At 40.6% G+C, this 22,274-nt stretch overlaps 1 protein-coding gene across 7 annotated transcripts; it reads right to left on the bottom strand.

The window, feature by feature from the left end:
• Positions 1-1,286: 1,286 nt before the first annotated feature.
• Positions 1,287-18,303, bottom strand: IWS1 (interacts with SUPT6H, CTD assembly factor 1). 7 transcript variants are annotated; one of them, XM_035544558.2, is made up of 15 exons: positions 17,576-17,691; positions 15,528-15,584; positions 15,385-15,439; positions 10,803-11,439; positions 10,108-10,300; positions 9,809-9,866; positions 9,371-9,471; positions 8,466-8,616; positions 6,908-6,990; positions 6,495-6,624; positions 5,501-5,618; positions 4,664-4,775; positions 4,415-4,471; positions 4,119-4,230; positions 1,287-1,690 (listed from the first exon to the last, which is right to left on the bottom strand). In XM_035544558.2, the coding sequence occupies exons 4-15, from the start codon at positions 11,389-11,391 to the stop codon at positions 1,559-1,561; spliced, it is 1,836 nt and encodes a 611-aa protein (XP_035400451.1). In that variant the 5' UTR covers positions 11,392-11,439; positions 15,385-15,439; positions 15,528-15,584; positions 17,576-17,691; the 3' UTR covers positions 1,287-1,558. The 7 variants fall into 7 exon arrangements, with proteins under 7 accessions (XP_035400451.1, XP_050568437.1, XP_035400454.1 ...); XM_050712480.1 differs by having other exon boundaries at positions 15,385-15,443; positions 15,531-15,584; XM_035544561.2 differs by having other exon boundaries at positions 15,557-15,584.
• Positions 18,304-22,274: the final 3,971 nt, after the last annotated feature.

The raw sequence follows: 22,274 nt of genomic DNA, 5'->3' as shown, positions 1-22,274 counted from the left end.
CTAAAACCAAAAAACACACACCTGAGATAAGTTACTGAGTCATACAAGTATAACTGCTAAGAGCAGATGAAGTAATCTTACAACTGGAATTCCTTTAGCAGGCTTCAGTGCAGGCACTCTTCAGTTTGTGCTCAAAGTTCATGTCCTAACATACAGCTTTACTTTAGCATCACAGCCCCCCACTGTCAAATATTTCAGATGCAAGCACCCACATTCTTGCATTCTCTCCATTAGCAGTTCCAGCAGACACTGGGGATGCTAAGTGCTTTTTATGTCATTCCACACCAAGATCCCTACCTCACAGAATTCACGTTAGTCTTCATAAGCCAACAGGCTGCGTTCCTCTGGAATAAAGGCAACGTTCTTACTGAAATGCCAGCTGCCAGTTCTCCACGCAGGAAGTCATCCTTTTCTTGTAGGCAAGCTCAGCAGACAAAAAGACTTTCAGAGGCAATGGTACAGAGCAGAGGTACACAGTTTTGCTCTGCAGCATCAGGGACAAATAGCAGCATTATCTACCTAATGCAGAGACAGGAGCCTTCTCCTTACCACTGATAAAATAAGCCTTTTGCAAAGTCCTTAGTAGGCTACAAACAACATGTTTGTTCCACCCAAACATTACAGCAGGACAAAAAAAGGTAAATCTCTTTCAACTGTACTAAATGAAGTCACGGCAGCATCAAAACCAGCAGTCAAGGCTCCACGCAGGCAGAGTCCTGAGCTGAGCACTCTGAGAAGTGCCCAGCAATCTGACAGTCCTCCCCAGCGGTCTCAACACCCTTGACTCCAAAGTATGGCTTACTGTACACATACTCCATGCTCTGGTGCCTCACAGAAAAGCCCTCCAGCTGCAGTCAGTTGCTCTCCAGTAGCAGTCACTGTTGAAGGCTTTGCTGTTAGCACAAAGGATCAATACAAGTAGAATATTGTTGTCTTACTTACGCCAACCATTTTAACCGGAGGCAGCTGGATTTTTTTGCAGTCAGCCTTCTGGTCTTCTCTTGAACTTTGCATCATGCATTCATGAAAAATGGAATCCTTCAAGCGGAAGATGATCAGTATTTCTGTTATCAATTCCAATATGCATCTCTCAAAAGACAGATACACTGACTTATATTAAAAATCACTGAACAAATAAGAAATGCAAAATGGTAAACAAAATTCATGATTATCAGCCTTTCCACATGTCAAGTACACTTTTTTGGGGGGAAATTTCAGATATCCACTGTCTTCTCAGGACTCCATGCGTACACTGTCTTGAGCAATTAATAGACAGCCCCCCCAAAAAAAAACAGAAGATGTTTTATTGTCTAAAGTATTGCAATACAACAAATATGTGATCTGTACAAAGGACACAATAGAGCAAGTTTAAATACAATCAGGAGAAAGAAGTCCCCAAATTCACAGTCCTTGGACATCATCTTATACCAGAACCTGAATCAACAATTTAAAGATTCACTAAAAAAAAAAAAACAGGTTGTTAAAAAATTCAAAGGTCTCCCAAGAGTCTATGGGTGTATTGTCTTACAGCAGAGATCACGGGGTATTCTGTGAAGGGTCACAATGGCATCTTATTGCCCTCAATGCTGATTTTCACTGCATGGGCCGATCTGCTTTTTTTCCTGATATCTGTGAATTTCCGCATCTGTTTGTCCAGTCGACTCACCCCTTTCTTAGAGGTCCCCTGGAACTTAAAAAATAAAACTAATAATTATCACCGAAAAAAAACAGCAGATGTCCCAAAGGTTAAAGAAAGCGATGCATGCAAGGCTGGACCTGCAAGAAGGATCTGATGAGGTCACTGGTGTGGGGGCCAGGAGGTGTGAGGAGGGGGTGCACACATTCTCCCCTCAGCCACCCCCCCAGCGGATAAATAATCCCCCCAATATAGGCATCACATATACAGAAGTGGTCACACACACATCACAGGGGAAAGCTTTCCCATTATGAGGATTAATAACCATGTTAGTTGTTCACACACTGGCTGAATATACAGTTTGGAATAGTTTCATATCCGTATCAGCTGGAGTTTAACGACAGAAACATACTTCACTACATACAAGCTTCCTGTGGGTGAAAGATTTTAGATATGGCTACACAGTAACTGAAGTGGGTTGAGTTGACATATCAATTCCAAACTGCAATTTATTTTAAAAGTCACTGATTAGTACTTAAAAAGCAAGAAATTATTGGAAAAGAAGGAGGTAAGGTTGGAAGCAAAAGAAATGCCTGAGAAAAGCTGACCATACACATTGTCAGAAAGTTGCTCCATTTCATCTCTGTATTTTAACTGCAGCTGAGAAACTGAGATGACACAGCAAGCCTTTTTTTTTTTTTTTTTTTTTTTTTACACAAATACAGTAATTCTGTAGAGAAACGCCACTGAAGAGCAACAAGGACCTTCTGATCCCTTTTCTTTCTAGAAAAGATTTTCCCTCAACTAGACAACAGAAACAGTGATGGCAACTTCACGCCTTTTAAGTTTGGGAAAAAATGATATCCAGAATATACTACTTAATACCTGACAAAACCATCTATGAACAGTTGAACCTCTTGATCCCATCTCTGAGGTGGGGTTCCTGACCCTCATTTAAAATGAACTTTATTCATAAAACTATCCACTGAAGTTGTATCTAGGATTTCACTGATTTCCAAAAGATTTTTTTTTTTTTACAGAAATAATTATGAAGCTAGCCTTCTGTCACTGTTAGTTTGTGACACCTCTGCTCACAGAACTGAAACAAGACAAGATACTGCCCAAACGATTCTCATGCTGATGTACGTCAATGACTGATCTCCCTCCAGTCCCCATTCACATCAGGGAATTCTGCCCTGTTCTCCTCCTGCTGTCAACCACCCCCTAACTCTCACATCAGTCAGTGACCTCGGAAAAGTAGGCATGAAAAGTACCTTGTTTTGTACCAGTAAAACAGGCACAGGTGTTAGTACACAGTGCCACGAAGTCCTACATTAAGAGCTAAGAATTCCTGTGTCAGGTCAGGCAAACCTGGAGAACCTACATGAGAACAGGTTTCACAATGCTCAGTCTTGCTCATCTTGGTGTTGAGCACCCAAAACTACAGGTGCAAAGCTATTTCTGAGCACAGGTATTTTCACTTAATACCTGTCATTTGGACACCCTGAAGCCACAGAGGCAGGTATCATAGCAGATGTTATGTGCTACAACGTACGTTTTCCTGCACAAGTTACCATTTAGGTTTGGTACAGACTTCAGACAGTACAAGGAGAGTTTTCCAAGTTTAAGTTAGGGTGTACACACTCCTTTCCTGTATGTGCAAACTGCCAACAGCTGAAACACATGCACTGTTCACACCTCCCTTGAGGGATACCTCTCAAACTTTGGGAAGGCAGTGTCATGGCTACAGGGGCATCCTGTTGCCTTCAATGCTGAACTTGATGGCCCGATGCACTTTGCTGAGTCGTTTCTGTTCAGCAAACCGTCTCTTGTGTTTTTCCAAGCGACTAATACCTCTCTTAATAGTCCCGGGCTAGAAATAATATCTCGATTAATGCAAAGAAGGAAAGATAACAGCAGAAAAATCACAATAATTATTACTTCTTCCACTTACATGTGTTCTACCACGTACTCCAACCTTTAGATTAAAGTCATACAAGGTAGATAGAAGAACCAAATAAAACAAGGCAAAGGCCTCTACTGAAGCTTGCTAAAACTTTGAAGTTTTCACAAACTGGAAAATCATCTTAAGAACGAACATGATACAAAAAAATGGAAGAAAGATAAAAATATTGGTGACATACTAATTAAACTGCTGCTTTATTTTAAAATGTTCTAAAATTAGGAGGCCTATAATCAGATTCTTACCCCTCAAGAAAAGCTCTAGAACAGATAGCATGAAAAATCTCTTCCTGGCAAGAGAAGCAATGATACCTGAGTGGAAGAATTTTATGGGCTTAACACAGCCCGTTTGATAGCAGAACTTGTTGTCTACTCAAATTAGAAGAGGCACATAAAAAGAACTGTTGTATTGTACAGTAACTACAGCAATAAGGCGACAGATTCCCAGGCTTATTCCTAGACAGCCGAGGTACAGAGTCACTAAAAGAGGCTACGCTATTCCCTGCACTGCAGCACTTACCCTGGAGGACTCCATCTCCACATTCCACTTCGGCCTGACCACATAGTCCTTGTTGGAAGGCATTGGTACCCTCGCACGGGCACAGAAACCGGGGTCTCCAGGTCTAAGAGCCCTGCAGAAGAGAAATGTTGCTTTTAGACACAGAAATCTCACACAGAAAGAGCACTACAGATAGTGTTCTACCTCTGGAAACAGGGCACAACCACTGATTTTAAAAAACTCAAACTGCACATTTTTAGCACTATTAAAATACTTTTTTCTAGTCAAAAGAGTAATATAAAAAAAATCCAACCTACTTTTCCTCTCCCGTTAATACTTTCTCCAGATCCCTGCGGGGAGTCTGACCACCGGAGCTGCAAGAAAAATAAGATTTTATAGGCATCCACACACAGAGAAAGATAGCAACTTTAAAAGACAAGTGCGGTAAAAGAAGAAAGAGATCAGAAATCATTATTCTTTTATTTCCCTTGTTACTTACACACACCTTTTCTTGTTGGGAGTCTTAGAAAGAAAGAAAATTTGATGTTTCTCTCTGGTATTCCTACCTGCTCAATCTTCTTCGCTGAGGCATCTGTTCCAAATCTCTCTGTTCCCTCTCTTCTCTTGTCATGCCTTTGTAGTTTGAGGTAAGGCCAAAGATGGGTCGAGACCATTCATCTAGTAAATAAATAGGTTAATAAGCACTGAGCATATCAAGTTTATCTCTAAACCATTCTGATAACTAAACACAGCTTTCCGTGTTCACTTATACTTCCCTTCAACCAAACAGATGATTTTTAAACTCTTAATATTTCAGGGAAATCCAACCTTGCGGACAGTAACAAACAGCTTTCATCCATAAAGTCTCTTGCTATTGCTTGCTTTTTTGGAATCTCTCTTAGCTCTAGAAATATTTAAGCGTCAGAAACTCCTGCATGCCACAGTAAGTGTTGTTTTAGAAATACAAAAAATACTTCCTGAAGAACAGAACAATTTTGTAATTAGTTTGCTGTCATTCAGGATGGAATACACTACACATGACTACAGCTGTTTAAGTAGTAAATTTTTAGATGGTCATTTAAGACCTCTCCTCCAAGGAATAAATGGAGCACCTTCCTCCTTTGGTAACAGGTAGATGAGGTCTGGACAACTAGCCAAGAGAGAATTTGGGCAACATAAAAGCTATTATCTAGTTTTAGAGCATAACAGGAAAAACTGCATGCAGACATTAATGTAACAATGTTCAGTAAGAGCTCTGCAAACAAAGCTATCACAGTTTAATGAGATTCCTACATTGCAGAGTTAGTTCTAGTACAGACAGTAACAACATGCAACAGAAAGACTGATGCAGAAATTAAATTACCAGTGAAATCTAACTGAAGGAAGACAAAACGTTTACATACTGATTAGCTTCCCTGCCATATCTTTGTTAGGTCTCGATTCTTTGGGGTGTTTGTAAAGGTACATCACAGCTCTTCCAATGCCACTGTGCTTCAGGGTCTCTTGGCTCACGCTGGGCAGCTATAAGACAAAGGAAAAGTCAGAAAAAAAAAAGCAAGAAATGATGTCTGAACTTTAATGGTGTCATTGAACTTTGCAAAAACCAAAACCTACCTTCACAATAATCTTGGAAAAAAAAATGTTTTTGCACTTTTCCATTAGGAATCAGTTAAAGGTTCAAGTATCGAACACCCAAACATAAAAAATCTTCTAAGCATTCATCTTACAAGGATAAGAGTTTACATGGCAAAAGCCACGTATTCAAGTATAACCTAAATCAGTCAGAATTTATGCAAATTCTTATGCAACAACAAATTTCTAAAGCTTCAGTCAATAGAGCCAAGCAGTCGTGCTACAAGAGAAATTTAACTTCTGCTTTTCTATCAAGACTATGCCACGCTAATTTTTACAAACGCAGCAAAGGCTACTTAAAGTGAACAATCACAATATATCAGCCACAGAGAACGAGGGAAGGTAAGTCACTAAGCCATTTAGATTCATCAAGAATCTAGAAAAGCCATAGCAGGCACCTCCCTGATAGAGGATAGGGAACTTCACACGCATGGTTCACGTGAGACAAACATCTCCTGGCCTACTGCCAGCAGAGCTATTTGCTTTATTGTGAACACAAGCAAAAATTTTGTAACAATTACGTGTCTGAAATTCCCTAGCCAAATTTTGCTCAGATAGATGGCATATCTACAACATAAGGAATACTCATTAAAAGTGATGTGAAGTTTAAACCAAACGTATGTAACTTGCTGTTTGCTTCCTCCTGCATTTCACTGCATGCATCATCAGTAGCATCATCAATAGTTATAACCACACATCTCCGTAAAGCATGACCATAAAAACCTGAAGCTACCAATCAAATACAGTTAGAAGTCAGTTTCAAACCTCTTGCAGGATTTTCAGAAGCTCCTCTCTTATCTTCAGTGCTGGCAGACTTCGGTCTGGAAGAGGAGAAAGCCATTCTTTGATGGCAGACATTACACCACTATCGATGAAAGTTTCTTTGAGGTCTTGCCTAGAAAGTTTAACGTATAGATAAGCCACGATGTCATATAGTAATACATCTAGATCTTAAGATGTGATGGTCCTTGAAACACAACAGTACATTTGAGTTTGTTAATTTAACAGGTAAAATTAGGGATCATTTTCATTTTTTTGAGGTCACCTAGCTCCAGCATTTACCTGGTATTAAGAAAAGCATTTCACTGCATACTCAATGCAACTGTAATGTCACCCTATGAAATCTACCAAGTTCCCAATATTCCCAAAGATGATAATCATCCGGAAGAATGACTCACTTTTTAAGATGCATAACTACAGTCGGTAGCAAAGTTAATTTCTTTAGTGCGGGTTTCTTTTGTGTATTCAGCTGTCGATCCTCCTGTAGAGAGTTGAAGAATTGCAAGTCAATCAAAAGAAGAAATCAGCAACTCTCATCCCCTGCAGTATTTACAGGAAGAAGGTCAGTAGTAAGTTACTGGAGAATTCACCTTTAGCAGGACCACACTAACTTTACAACCTGGCTCTATCTTCCTACAGTTCCAAAATACATTTTATACAATAAGGTGGGGATTTCTTTTTTTGAAGAGAAACTAATCAACATCCTCCTGGAAAGAATGACTTCTGTTTCTACTTCATGATTTACGTTTATTGCAATAAACTGGAATTCTGCAGGGTCCTCCATGCTAGCTATGTGTAGCTATCCTAGAAATGCTCATAGCAAATCTCACCCAAACTACAATAACTAACTAACCATAACAGTAACAAGTGAAAATACGTGCATTCACTTCACCTAAGAACGTAACTGTAAAACCTGATGGTTTAGAGGGATGCATGGTGGAATTAACATTAAAGCATGCAAACGTGCATGAAGTGCTAGAAGAAAAGCCAGCCGTCTCAGTTTCAAAATGATGTGATTATCACCCAAGTCCATTATCTCACTATCTATTCAAAATGTGGGATTAAATATCAGAGACCCACTACAATCAACAGATTTGTCTCCTGCTGTGTTTGCACCTTTCCAGGTGCTTAACTCACTGAAGGCTCTTTCTACACAATGTTTTTTTTTAATTGTGAGAGAGGAGATTCTTTTAATGCCCTTCTGCTCCAGAATAGCTTTATAGGCACATGCTAAACAACTAAAGATACCACAGCACTGGAGCTCAGCTTTTCCTCTCTCCAGTATTCCAAACTTCATTGCTTCATTTAAAACATTTGACCACCATCTTGTTGACAACCAAGAAAACCACAGTTGTCTCCCAGATCACTATCTTACTCTGCCCTTCTTCCCCAAACACATTAAGAAAGATTCCTCTTTCTAAAATTGCCCCCCAATTGCTTTTAAAGAGTTTCACCATGCTGTTAAATTGACTGCTACTCCAACAATAGTACAGCAATAACAAAAGGCAAGACCCTGGTAATTAAACACAACTCCTTGAAAGAGTCTGCCAAGGGATAATTCTATTTTTCTACGATCATCTACCACGTTATTGTCATTCAAGCCCTTCAGAAAAGGTTTCTTCTCAGGAACAAACAATTAGGTACTGTATATACTACTAATTGCAGAGTGAAATCAAACCATAGTCCCTATCTCAGTATTTGATATATGTACATTTTATATAACATGTATTCATCCCTTTTTATAGGGCAGTTGATCTCAGCTGATCAGTTTACCAAGTTAACTAAATATCATCTTTAAAACAAATCAGTAATTCAGACTAGCAAAATGACATTAAACAGCTGTTTGGATACTGGAAGCTTTCAGTAGCATACAGATTACTAATTCCGAGTACCAGATACCTCTATTTTACTGACTGCACAGGGGAAATTGTTGTCTTTGGAACCTAGAAAACTCACCTCTGCAGCTTCATTCATCTTCACAATCATAGCACTGACCACATCATCTGCATCACTAATAAAAGTTCCACCATCACGGTTTCGTCTACGCTTGCCACTCATACTCTTCTTTCGTTGCAGCATCATGTCAAAATCTGACATGAAGTCCATACTGAAATGCAAGAAGAAAGTTTGCTGATGGTCAGAAGAGGGTTGATCTCACCATCTTCGTAGAAAATATTTTGTACTTCTCTAACAACCTTTCCAAAAATCTCCAAGAACTCTACAAGCATTGTGTCTCAATGCCCCTGTACGATAATTAGATCTCCTCAATATGCTAACTGGGAAACTAGCAAAGAGCTTCAGCAGCTCTGAGATGCCCTCAGAAGTCTGTAAAAGACCTTACTGAAACACCTAAGGAGATGCACACATTCAGGGTTGAAAATGTGCTAAAGTTGTCACTGAAGCTGACAAAGATTTAGCTTTCCTGTACCTGCAATACATTCCTCTAACTCTACTGGATCAGACAAGAAGGAAAGAGGAGAAGCTGGGGTCAAGCCTTGCCACACCTTATCCCCTACACCGGCAGAGAAACAAAACTGTGACTCCAGTGCTCCTTTGCATGGCCCGATGCTAGGAGCAGGGTTAGATGTTTGTTTGATTAGATGTTTGTTTCATTCAGGTTTTGATATGACCTACAAAATACTCTTCTCTGGAGCAGGAGCAGCAGCATAGGCAATCTGCTATGGATTGCCAAGTGACTGAACTGTACAAGCAGAGAAATTCATGGTCTATAAAAACATGCTTTCTGTAGACACACAGCCCCTTCCCTGCCTTTCATGAAGTCTACCCAGGTTTTGGATGAACCTTTTTGCTCAAATATTGCATTTGCTATTAACAAAGGAGTACGTAACATATCGACTTACTGCTTCCCTCGTTTGATGTTATCATCAGAGTCTGACTCGTCTGCTGTCTCCTTCATCTCTGCATCACCCTTCTCTTCTTCCAAGTCTTCCTGGTTAAAGCCCTGATGGTAAAGGCAGTGCAAGTCAGTGTAAGGATTAAGACCAAGCATCTACGCAGGTGCTTGACTCTTACACTCTAAATGCTTCCTCTAAATCCTCTTCAGATTTACCTGAAAGAGGAACAAAGGATTCCTACTTTCACCTATGACTGTCACACCAATGGCTCTCCCAGTAGTAGAGTTGTGAAGGTTATTTAACTCAGTCTATCTCAATGAGTCCAGCAGATAAAAGTCTTCCATCCCAAAACATGAACGCAAACCCCAACAGACATTCTGGGAATAGCTTCCCGTGAAGATTCGATCTGGCAACTGAATAAGAAACAACCCCAATAGCACTTACGGTAAATTCCTCTTCTTCCTCATCACCAGATTCTCCAAATATATCTGCAATCAGGTTCCTGTGAAGGTAATAGTAACACTTATCTATTTATACTGCAGCAGTGAGAACTGCATTTCCTGAGAAATTTCTAACATGGCTGAGTGGAGATCCACCTTCCATTCTGCCACAATGCCCTTCCTCTTCGCACTACCAATAAAAGCAGACATTCATCCTCTGGTTGGTTTTCCTCCATTTCCCCATCCATGACCAGCATCACCACCTGCAGCCCTGAAGGAATTCATATTCTCAGAAGTACTTACTCTTGTTCATTTCCAGATTCACTGTCACTGCCAAAGAGATCTTTCTCTTCTTTTTTTTTCCCAGCATTCTCTTTTCTTTCTTCCTCTTCTTCACTATCTGATACCATATTTTTCTTCCTTTTATCAGATTTCTCTGAGGCAGCATCACTATCTGATTCTTCAACATCGGAAAGGATTCGTACTTTTTTTGCAGCTGCCAACAGAAAGAAGCATTACTGCCTGCCCAAACACAATTGCCATTTTAAAAAATCATGTCCATTCTAAAATCTGTTTTAATCAGTCGGTAACCAACTACATACAGTACACCATCCATACAAACTTGTAATTTCAGAACTTACTCTCACCCCTAGTATATCTTAGAAAATATAGAGAAAAAACAACTAGAGAAAAAACAAAGTAAAGAAGTACAATGGAAATACTCAACATGAAAACAGATGCCAGTGTAAAGCAATGTTATTGCAGACTATATATTTTTTTTTTTTTTTACTTACGTTAAACCTACCTATTACTCCAAAACATTAGATACATATTCACATAGAAATGCAGTTAGAACAATACCTTCTCCAAAAGCAGTTGTACTTTAAAAGCAAAACCACTTTGTGGTTTCATATTTATCTTAGATTAAAAATAAGGAATTAACTATAACGGTACTACTTGTCACATCACATTTTTATTTTCGTCCTAAAGTTGCTTACGTGCTTTCTCAGTGTCATCCTCACTGTCAGACAGGATAGCTGTTTTCCTCTTCACAGTCTTCTCCTCCTCTTTCTCATCTTCATCGCTGTCTGAGATTTTTCGTCTCTTAGGACCTTCCTCTTCGCTGTCAGAGCCCTGAAATCCTTCCCTCGCATGTTCATTATCTGAATGATGAGAGTCATTCTGCACCTCCTCCTTCCTGTCCTCCCCATCACTGTCATCAGACTCTATTTCTTGTTTGTGTCTGGAAGCAGACTCACTCTCCGAGTCGCTGGCCGGCTGCTTGCGGACCTCCTCGCTCTCCGAGTCGCTGGCCGGCTGCTTCTGTGTTTCCTCGTTTTCAAAATCACTACTGTGATCCCTGTGAGGTTCTCCATTTTCAGAGTCACTCGCTTGATGATTTAAGGCATCTTCATTTTCAGAGTCACTTAAATGCTGATTTGGACGGTCCTCAGCATCAGAGTCACTGTCTTTCCCTCTACGATCTGCTTCATTGTCTGAATCACTTACATTGTGATTTGGAGGCTCCTCATTATCTGAGTCACTGTCTTTTTGCCTCGGTACATCTTCATTTTCAGAGTCTGTCATATGAGGCTCTCCCGTTTGCCCATCGTCTTCTCCATCACTGTGTTCATTCTGAAAAAAGAAAAGTAATTTTAGGCAAGTAAGCAAAAATCTATATAAAAAAAAGATTAAAAAAAGAAAACAAGAAGCGTTTTGAGTTTTTGCTGTTCCTTCCTCCCATGTGATTGCCCAAGGTACTGCAGACTGAAATACTTTTTTTTTTTTTATATATATGAAATGTATACAGAAATTAGACAATTTGAGTCAAAGGACTCGCTATCATATACTACAGATCAAGAAAAATATTAAGAGATCAACAGAACGCCATCCATCCTGCTACTCAACCCTATTTTAGAAACAGAATCAAAAAAAAAAAAAAAACATCTGAAGTGAAGAGGCCCAAGAAGGGTCCAGTCCTTCAAGTGTAAATACTTAATTACTTCATTTTAAAAAGTTGGGCCTTCAAAATGCTTTAGTCCAAATCCCACAAAATAAGGCAAGTAAACAACCTCCCACACTGGTCATTTCTGAAGATCTCAAATAGACATTTTCGTACAAATACATTTTACTGAAATTGCATGCATTACTTTCAGAGTGAAGCTCAAGAGAACTTGCACCCTCTCCTTACTTAACAATACGCCAAGACCAAAGGCCTATGAAAAACAGGAGTAAAGTTTTACTCAGAGCCTTAAGAGTATTATTAAGAAGCTTTGTGTTTCAGTGGGTAAAAACCTAAGAACAGGTTCAACAGTTCTCTCCCTTAAGTTCACAGCTCCCATGCCTACACGGATACCCGAGATAACCTGTGTGTATAAACACACCAACCTTCTGAAAACTAGTGAAACACAATCCTTTGTCTTCTACACAGTAACAACAGAGCCAAACATTCCATTTATGGAAAAATCTTCAACAAGCCACCTGTCTCTATCCTTATCGACGACAGAATGCAGTTTTATCTTTCCCAGAAGATCTAAATTCCATTTGGAAAAAAAATGCATTTGCCTAAGAAAACAAAATTGGACTCTCTTGAACTCTCATGCCTTAATTCAGCATGCCTACAGCAGTCACTGTCACAATAATCCCATTTTCAACTGAAAAGAACACTGAGAAGAACCTCTTTCCTAAATACTTCTCAGAGAAGCTTTTTTCAGGGGTGATTCTGTCTTCTCAGCTGTGGACTCCTTTCACTAGCACCTTTGCAAACTGAGTGTTTATTGTCCTAGGAGATACTTTAAGACCTACATGTCCTAGAGCTTCCAAATCTCTTTTGTTAGCAATCTCTTCTCCTTGAAAGGACAGACTTTCTCTTTTTATTTTCTATGGTCATTCCACCCCCACGTTCAGAGCCACACACAACAATTCAGGTGTATCTATCCTACAGGTATGACAAGCAATATTATTAATCTTTATTACATATGAATAAGAAGGAATTTTTAAATAATACAAATAATAGCTTTTAGGAATTACTACTTCCAGAATTATATTAACTGATAAATAACATCACTTTTTAAGATTCTGGATCTTATGCATTTATTCCCTTGGCTAGTACTTGACAAAGTGACAACTTCTAAATAACTGCAATGTTACTAACAGAAAGTTACCACACACTGGAACAAAATCAGGACTACATAATTTTAAAACACACTTCAAATACCACTTCACTGCTTCCATGTTACCTAACGCTAGCTATAGAACAGCAGCTGTGATAACTCGAGTACTTTTCTGTCTCCTGCTTGTACATGACCCTACACTGATGTCAGCCTTCTGAACCATGCTGGTGGCACCATTCGGTATTTCTCATTTCTCCTTACAGAGAGGAAACACAGTTCAGTTAGAAATCTGAAATTGGAATTTTAAAGAATTAAATAGGAAGAAGTTACAGAATTGAGGGCGCACAACTGAGGAACACCATACACCCAAACTGCTCCCTGTTTCTCATAGGATTTTATTTTGTGCTCTTCATCAAAATATTAATGACTGCCCTCTCCTACCCAATATCTCCCAACAACAAACTAAGGGCATGCATTTGTGATGTATTTTCTCTTACAGTATTAGCGAAGAAGGAAAAAAAAAGCTACAGCTGCAAAGGGAAGAGGAAATGCAGATTTTACAGCGTTACAGATTGTATCACTGAGTGGTGAAGAAATGCAGAGGTCTACACTTAATTTTTTATTAATATTTATTAAAATACAAGTTCTTCAACCCTTATTTCTGTGCCATTTAATGTTTGGTGGTTTTATCTGATTTTTCCTGATTTCAGATGGCTGATGCTGAGTAGGTACTGATAACTATGTCAGCAGCGATAAAGGATTTTGCTAAACAACACCAAAGAAATCAATAGAAATATTTCTGTTTAAACGATTAGGTTTACTATCTACCAGACTAGAAAGTATTCAGTAAAAAAGTAAACAGAATTAAAAAAACAACTTGAATCTATAACGATTCTTAGCCACTCAACATTTCCAAGGCTGAAAGCATAGCTGCAGGTTACGTATGCACCTATTCAGAATATATTGCTAAACTACAAAGAACTTCCTATGCAAAATACTTGGTAAGAAATCATTCCAATTATATAGCAGTATTACTAAAGTACTTTACAACATACTGAACCTCTAACCTGTTATGCAAACTGACAGTCACTCTTCAGAAGGAAGCTATTTGGGGAGGGGAAGCATCCACGCATCCTAATTAGCTCACACCATGACCATATGGTGTTTTGCACCACAGAATCACGATGGTAATTACAGCTTCTCAACTCCACTGCGATACCATCACCTACAGTAGAACCACTTAGGAGAGAACTCAGGAAAAAGCAGGTAACAGAGGTGTCCCTGCCCAGGCTGGACAGACAGATACCATCTACTCTAGTCCTGAACCTGTAAAGCACAACCCGAGCTAACCCAAAAGCACACAGGTGGACGAGCCAAGACAGCCAGCCCTGTAGTGGGACGACACGTGCTACCTCGGACTCAGCACTACATCAACGCAACTGAGCAGCTTCTGAAGCGGAGCAGAGACACACCTGACTCGCTCAGAACCTAGGCAGAACAAACAGGCCCTGTCCACAGCCATTTGTTGGTGCAAGGTTTTCTGAATAAATTAATGCTTCTGTGAACGTTTTGGAATGTATTTCATGTAAGTAAGTGCAACTTCACAATGAGATGACTAAACTCTGCAGGACAGTCCGCCTGCGACTCTCCCCTACCTCCCCTCCCCGCTTTTCTTTTAAACTAATTTGTCTCTAAAAAGGTGTGTTCAAAGAAATCAATTACATAATTTTGGAGTTTTCTATTTTTATTTTTCCAATTACTTAATTAGAAGTTTAGACATCCTCAAAAACAAGTAGGTCTCAGGTAATTGCTACCACATTTTTCTCTAATTCCTTTGCTTTCTTTTCTTCCTCCTCTTTATCTATAAACTTCTTAATTGAGATGTCCTTAATTTTTTTAACTGAAAGAATTCTATAACATGAGGCTTTAGTACAGTATAAAGTAAGGAATACATAAAAATCAAATTTACAGTGTTATCCTTCCATATAAAAGCTTCAGTCAGCAAGTAGTTTATTGGATCAACATGCAGCCACTTTTAAGATGTACTATTGTGGTAGTTTAATAAGTTAACAGAATTGACCCATCCACTACAATCTTATGAATGACATGTGTTAAACTAAGGTATACATAACCTTCACAAGCAGATCAGGAAGCTTCTGTTTTCAGAAATGTAAGATATTTGTGTGTTTCTTAACAGTCACAGTCAAACCATAACTTAAATCAAGAAGACAGCAGCAACTTGGTTACAGTGTAAGATCTAAGCCATTAAAGATTTCCGTATGAGCCTGACTCGTACAAACACTGTAAATGTGATTTAATATTCATTACTGTACTAAAACTATGTGTTATCTAATTCTATTTGTCTGAAACAGAATCAGTAAGGACATCAAGGAGAACATTTATAGATAAAGTGGGACTGGGGGAAGGAAAGCCAGAAAAGAATTGTGGAAAAGAAAAACCCACATACCTGAGACCTACATAAGTAATTCCTCAGGATTCCCCTTTTCTTTAAAGTTAAGAACCTGAAAAAAAAGTTGGAAAGTTTAAAACTTCAGTTCTTTACATTTGTGTTCTAAATTAGAGACGAAATAGTAATTAAATAGACTTAACTGATTGGGCTGTCTCAAAGGTATTATTACCTTTGAGTGTCATTCCTCCCACATATTCCTAAAGATGAAGGAAATAAGAGGATGAGAAAATTTAAGATAAATGATAAGTTACTGAAAGCTACTCTCCTTTCACAGGCAGCAGCTCCACATTATCAGTTGCGTTGCACTTTGAATTTGATGTACAGAAAACATCAATTTACTAGGAATCTAAAAGTTCATAACAAAAGAAAGTACTTAAAACTTTGTGTCTGATAGTGAACGTGAACCTTCAAGCCTTAGCACTTGATTCGATTTGGTTAAAATCTTAAAAATCCTTCTTTTTTTGTATGTGTTTTTTAAATGTACTTTCTGTATTATTTTATCTACAGAGAAAGATTCAACAGCCATCGCAGAACAAAGCCCTTACAATAGTGGAGGTACCTGAAGAGGATCTGTAAGCAATGATAACAGGTCCTAGTATTTTTGATTATTTAAATTGGAAAAAGTCATGGCAAAGATGTAAATAATAGCTGACTCTGTTCTTTAGGCCAGATTTCCAATTACTTGACCACAGTAAGCAAAATTTAAAAAACCACAGGAGTACAGAAGAGTAAGAACAACTGACCAAGTTTTCAAACACTGAAGAAAAAGCTTAACATCAGTAGCAGCAACATGACTCTCCATGCTCTCACCAGAATTTCCTTCCACTAAAACAGAACTTAATCCTTACCAAAGACAGTTATTTCTGTCACACACAAAACCATACGTTTTCCCCCACTGAAATCCTGATTATGACAACAGCAAATGCTGCCTGACAACAACTCAATTTCTTCCACTGTAAATAAGTACCAACAGCTTAAAAAAATCCAAGTCTGCTTTACACTCAAATTCAACTAAGTGTGAAGAACTTCCCTTTTATACTCTTTAAAAACACATTCATTTACTTTCTAACTCTGATGAAACTACAAATTCAGTAAAATAAAAAAAAAAAAAAAAAAAGGATTGCAAGTTATACCACGACAGAGGTGATGGTTAGACCAGATGATCTTGGAGCTATTTTTCAACCTTTATGATTCTATGTTAGATTGTATCACGCATTTTAAGCGAATTTTACAGTGGATAACCACTGAAAACCCATTCAGAGTCAATCCTGATTTTTATACAACATGCAACAGAACTCGCAAAACAGAGTATAATGTCTTTGATTTCAATTTTGAAGAGCATCACAAAGCTTTCCGTAACAGAACTTTGCTGACAGAAGACAGGATTTCAAAGCCAAAATTATTCCTTCCTAAAAGGCCCTACAAAGACCTGATATAATTCTATCTCAAGACAAAAAATTCCTTAAAATTACCGTTAACCCCAGAATTGTCCTAGACGCAGAACCTTCATTTTTTTTATCAGAATCTCTTTCCAAATACAGTAATCAAACCACAAGTTAAGTGTCTCCCCTCCAAACACAACCCCAGATCAAACACCACCACCCTTTTCATAGGGTAGGATTCTCAAAGCAACAAGCTTTTGTCAGAGGAAAGACAAATGGCATTTAGGAACCTGGCTTTCCACATAGAGACCTACTCCTTTGTGAATGACACAGTAAAAAATATAGGACAAAATAGTCTTCAGCGGTAACTCTCATATCCAAAAAGAAAGATTAAAGATAGAAAGCATTTATTCTTTGGTAATGAAACATATGCTCCATAATGCATGGTTTTACATTGCCTTGCAGAATTTAAAGTTCCAAATTCCTCAAAATCCGTTGCTTACAGTTTCAAGCCCCAAAAATTTATCTTTTTGCAATCAAATACAGCAATATTACACTTTTTTTTTTTAGTACAAAACGGGGAAGGCTATTATAACGATTTAGGACTGAAATAAAAAGATACTACCCTACTTCTCTGTTAGGAGATTATGTGACACAACCCTTTTGGGAAGTAAAGTTTTGCCAGACAGAACACTTAAGAACAACTCAATAGATGTAAAAGTCTCAGTTAAAAGAGTGATATGTCTTTAAATTGAATATCAGCTTATGAGAGAGCAATCCTTATGTAGACAAAGTTCCCACGGTACCTCTGAGTGGTGCCCTACACTTCCATTCTCAGATCCAGAATGCTGCTCATTTCCTTCATCTTCAACATCAGATCCTGAATCTCTCTCGTCTTGTACCGGAGTAGCTCCACCATCATCTACTCCAAATGGAAATAAATAAATAAATAAGTGAAACTCGGTGACGTCTCGCAGCGCTCAGAAGCACCCTGACAGCCGCGATGGATGACCGGGAAGCCGTTTAACTCCCAGCAGCGCGGCGGGCCGGCGGTGAGCCCCTAGGAAGGACGGCCGGGAGCAGAACCAAGCGCCCCGCGGAGCCCCAGAACGAGAGGACCCCGCAGAGCCCTCACAGCACGGCCGCAGCGGCTCCACATGCCCTCGGGGTCCCGAGAACGCCCCACGGGCCGGCTCCGGCCCCAGCCCCGTCCCGTCCCAGCCCGGCCGCGGCCGCTGATGGGCGCCGAGCGGAGGCGGCCCGGGGCAGGGCGCGGGGCGGGGCAGGGCCCGGGCGCTCCCCGCGGCCGCTGAGGCCCCGCCGTGCCCGCCTGCCCGCCCTCCCGGGGCCCGGCGCCGCTACCTGACTGCTCCCCGCCGTAGTACTCGCTCTCCATGGCGGGCTCCCGCCTCGGCCCTCGGGGCTGGCGGCGGGGCGCAGCCCCCGGGGCGCCGCTCACCGACCTGCACCTCCGCCGCCCGGCTCGCCCGGCCCAAGATGGCGCCTCCCCTCCGAACGGCCGGCGGCCGGGACTGCGCGTGCGCCAGCGGCGCCCGCCCCCTTCCCCTAGCGCCCCGGCGGGGCCGCTCTCGCGGGACTTCGGGGGGGGGGAGCGGGTGCCATGTTAGGGCGGGGGGGACGGTGTGAGGGGGGAGGCGGGGTGTTCCTGCCCCGTAAACAACGGGTACAAGGCAGTGAAGCTTGCTCAGTTTCTTATTTCTAGATTCTTTTTTTTTCTTGTTCTAGAAACTAGCTTTAGTTAAGTACTGAGGAAATTGAAGAAGGCTATGAGAAAAAAAAAGATTTATGTTGAGCCCTTGTATCAACATGGAAACAAGTATGGAAATATAAAACGCTTGTTGTTTTAATAAAGATGATTCCTTGTATGGGCATTGGGGAACTTCCAAGAGACTTAAAACACAGAAAATAATAGGTGACTGCTAAAACGCTGTCCAGAACTAAACTAGTTACCCAACTTTTACCTTTAGCTGGTCTAAGGAACGTCTGGTAAAAACACTTCCAAGACTGAAAAAGGATGGGAGATCAAAAGTTCCAGCTGTGGCCTTAAATAACAAAGATTTTACCATTTAAAAAATAGCCAAACCGATCTGCTCCCTACAGATCCAGTTAACAAGAATTAATTTGAATCTACAAGAAGGCAAAAGAGCAAAACCACAGTTCAGCAGCAGGCACACATGTGGGCTCTGGATGCCCTGATGGGCACTGGCTGCTGTTATGGTACTGCAGACCAAAGAGGAGACCTGAGGCTGGCTCTGGAAATCGAGGCCTGGCTGTCTGTATGAATTTAGGTCTACCTGCCCTATCCGAAGCTGCAGTTCAATGCAGTTCATGTGTGGGTGGTGCCTCCAGATTTAGCCTTCAGTCTCAACTGAAAGTTGGCCTTAAAGACGTCTTTTAATTGCTGACTTCCGGAGTAAACAGGTAGAAAGATCCATGTCTTTTTCAAGAATTGTTTTAGTAACCTTTATCCTCTGAGCTGCTGCATTATTCAATTATTTGGAACACCTACAATATGTCAGTACAGGATTACGAGGTACAACTTCTGTCACTGATGAGTCATTTTAAAATAGAAAGCCTAATATATCCATGTGATGCTCATCTGCCTCTTCTTGTTCTGTGACAAAACATCTTAATTTTCTCAGGGGGTACAGGCTCTTGTGTGACAAACAGAAAACAACATCTGTTGAAGCAGTATCATTTGGTATATTTCTGATAAACATCAGTGATTTTTATAATCCTACATGCTTCTCTCTTGTTCAGGGACATCAAAATTCAGCAAGCTGAGAACTCTGGTCTGAAGTGAAAATGAGCCATCATTTCTTCTGTGCTATGGACACTTCAGAATGTATGGCAGAGAGGTTAAGCCCTTATTAACATATACACCACAGCAGCAAACAGTCATAATGCATGAATTTCATTCTACCATGTTAAATACAGCTAAACTCTCTGATTCGTCATTACTCAGTGTCAGAATCTTCTGTGTTTCATTTAGAAGGAGAAATTGGTAGTGGAAACATTGGCAAATGATTCTTTGACACAATCTTATATTCTTAGCAAAAAGGCTTTTTTTTTTTCTGAAAAGCAGCATACATAAAACATAAAAAGAAGGTTTCTTTCTTCACAGCTCTTTTGCAGATAGCCTCCGTGGTCTCTTAGCTCTCCTCAGAATTGTGTTCTTAATGGTATCGTGTCCCTTTTTCCCTTCTTTTATGTGATGTACAGCTTTTAGATCTTTTTACACTGTGTGCTTTCGCTGGGATCTTCTCTGGAAGGAGCAGGCACATCTGCCAGTATATGACGGAAGGCTCCCATTGTTTCACTTATCTGACTTGTTAAACAAATTTCATGGCTTTTTACAACTGACTAAATAGAAAGAAGTAATGACAACTTTAATCTGACTTATAACAACATGGTAAATAAAGGTCTCTGCAGACAAAGCAGTAAAGTAGGAAATAACAAGTTGGGAGTAGTCAGAGAATCATAGAATGGCCTGGGTTGAAAAGGACCGTAAAGATCATCTACTTTCAACCCCCCTGCTCTGGGCAGGGTTGCCAACCATTAGAGCAGGCTGCCCAGAGCTGTATCCAGCCTGGCCTTGAATGTCTCCAGGGATGGGACATCCACAACCTCTCTGGGCAACCTGTTCCATTGCCTCACCACACTCTGAGTGAAGTTTCTCCTAATATCTAACCTAAATCTCCCCTGTCTTAGTTTAAAACCATTCCCCCTTGTCCTATCACTACCAACACATATAAACAGGCATTCCCCCTCCTGTTTATATGCTCCCTTCAAGTACTGGAAGGCCGCAATGAGGTCTCCCCAGAGCCTTCTCTTCTCCAAGCTAAACAAGCCCAGTTCCCTCAACCTTTCTTCATAGGAGAGGTGCTCCAGCCCCCTGATCATTTTAGTGGGCCTCCTCTGGACCCGTTCCAAGAGCTCCACATCCTTCTTGTGCTGGGGACCCAGGCCTGCATGCAGTGTTCCAGGTGGAGTCTCACAAGAGCAGAGTAGAGGGGAACAATCACTTCCCTCTCCCTGCTGGCCACTCCTTTTGTAATGCAGCCCAGGACATAGTTTGCCTTCCAGGCTGCAAGCATGCACTGCTGGCTCATGTCCAGCTTCTCCTCCCGCAGGACCCCCAAATCCTTCTCCGCAGGGCTGCTCTCAAGTTCTTCTTCTCCCAGTCTATAGAAATACCTGTCATTTTCTATGACCTGTAATGTCATAGAAAATAATGAACAAGGGGAAACAAATAGAAACAAACAAAAAAGAGATTGAATGAGTACCAAGGTACCTGGGAATTGTACCAAGGTGTCTATGAAACATGAAAGCCTACTAGGTTCTAAAGCAGCATCAGATTATGATGGAAACCCTCCTTGGAAATTAATTATTAATTAATTATTTATGAATATACCATGTTCTGCAGTGATGTCAAGCCATTGTCTCAAATTCCATCTGTAATGAGGCTGAGATGAGAAAATAAAGAATTTCTGCATTTGCTGAAAGTGAAAAGAGGCATAGACTTTTCTCCCTAAAAGTAATGAATTCCCCATGTCTCTGAAAGGAAACCACCTAACCCCAGGCCTACTGTTGTGACATCCCACACGCACCATGCTGGACAGGGTGCGACTGTGTCTTAAGCAACCTCATCTCAGCAGTGGTGAATAGTCAGACATCAGTTCTGACAGCCATTCTGCAGGTAACATCTGTGTGTGTGCACTAGCACGCAAGCGTGCGTGCACGTCTTTGTCCGCCCTGAGCCAGCATGTGGCACTTGCTGGCCTATAATATACTCTTGTAATACCCTCTTGGCTGCATCCCAAGAGGAAGGATGGAGTGGCACTCAGACCATAATGGGATTGCACAGTGGGGGAGAATGACCTGCCTTCTAGCAAACAGAGTACGCAGCACCCACTTGGCATGTGTGGAGGTGTGTAATGACACAGATCCCAGAGCCCCACCAGTCTGCCTCTCTGTACACCATCATGAACTGGCTGGAATGAAATAAGCCTTTCCCTGAGGGACAGACTGCTCAAGACAATCAAGGGATGCACTTGAAAAATCATTTTCTGGTATGTACTTCTTATTTAGCTTGCTTTGTCCCTGCAGTATGCCTTTCAGAGTTAACAGACATCAGTGACTTAAAGCTACAAATCTGCTTAGAGGGAGGCGGTTACTGTAGACAGGAGGGCTTCCGAATGAATTGTTTACATTGGAGATTGTTATATCCAATCCACCTCCCCTCAGAAGCCTCATCAAAATAACCAGTTTAACATATAATGATCCTTGGCATCTAGGACTCGGTGATATGGAAATGACAAGGCCACTTTGATTTAGCTAGAGAGGAAATGTGAGAGGTAGTGCTATGTGCAAATTAAGCCCTTTGATCCTGACATCAATCTCTTAATTAGGAAGCTGTCAGAAAGAGGCAGTTCTGTTAACACATGTCTATCCAGATAGACCTATTGCTCTGCACAACAGTAG

This window comes from Cygnus atratus, chromosome 9 (genome assembly GCF_013377495.2).
Source record: "Cygnus atratus isolate AKBS03 ecotype Queensland, Australia chromosome 9, CAtr_DNAZoo_HiC_assembly, whole genome shotgun sequence".
Taxonomy (NCBI): Eukaryota; Metazoa; Chordata; class Aves; order Anseriformes; family Anatidae; genus Cygnus; species Cygnus atratus.
This window is presented reverse-complemented; position numbering and strand designations above follow the sequence as displayed.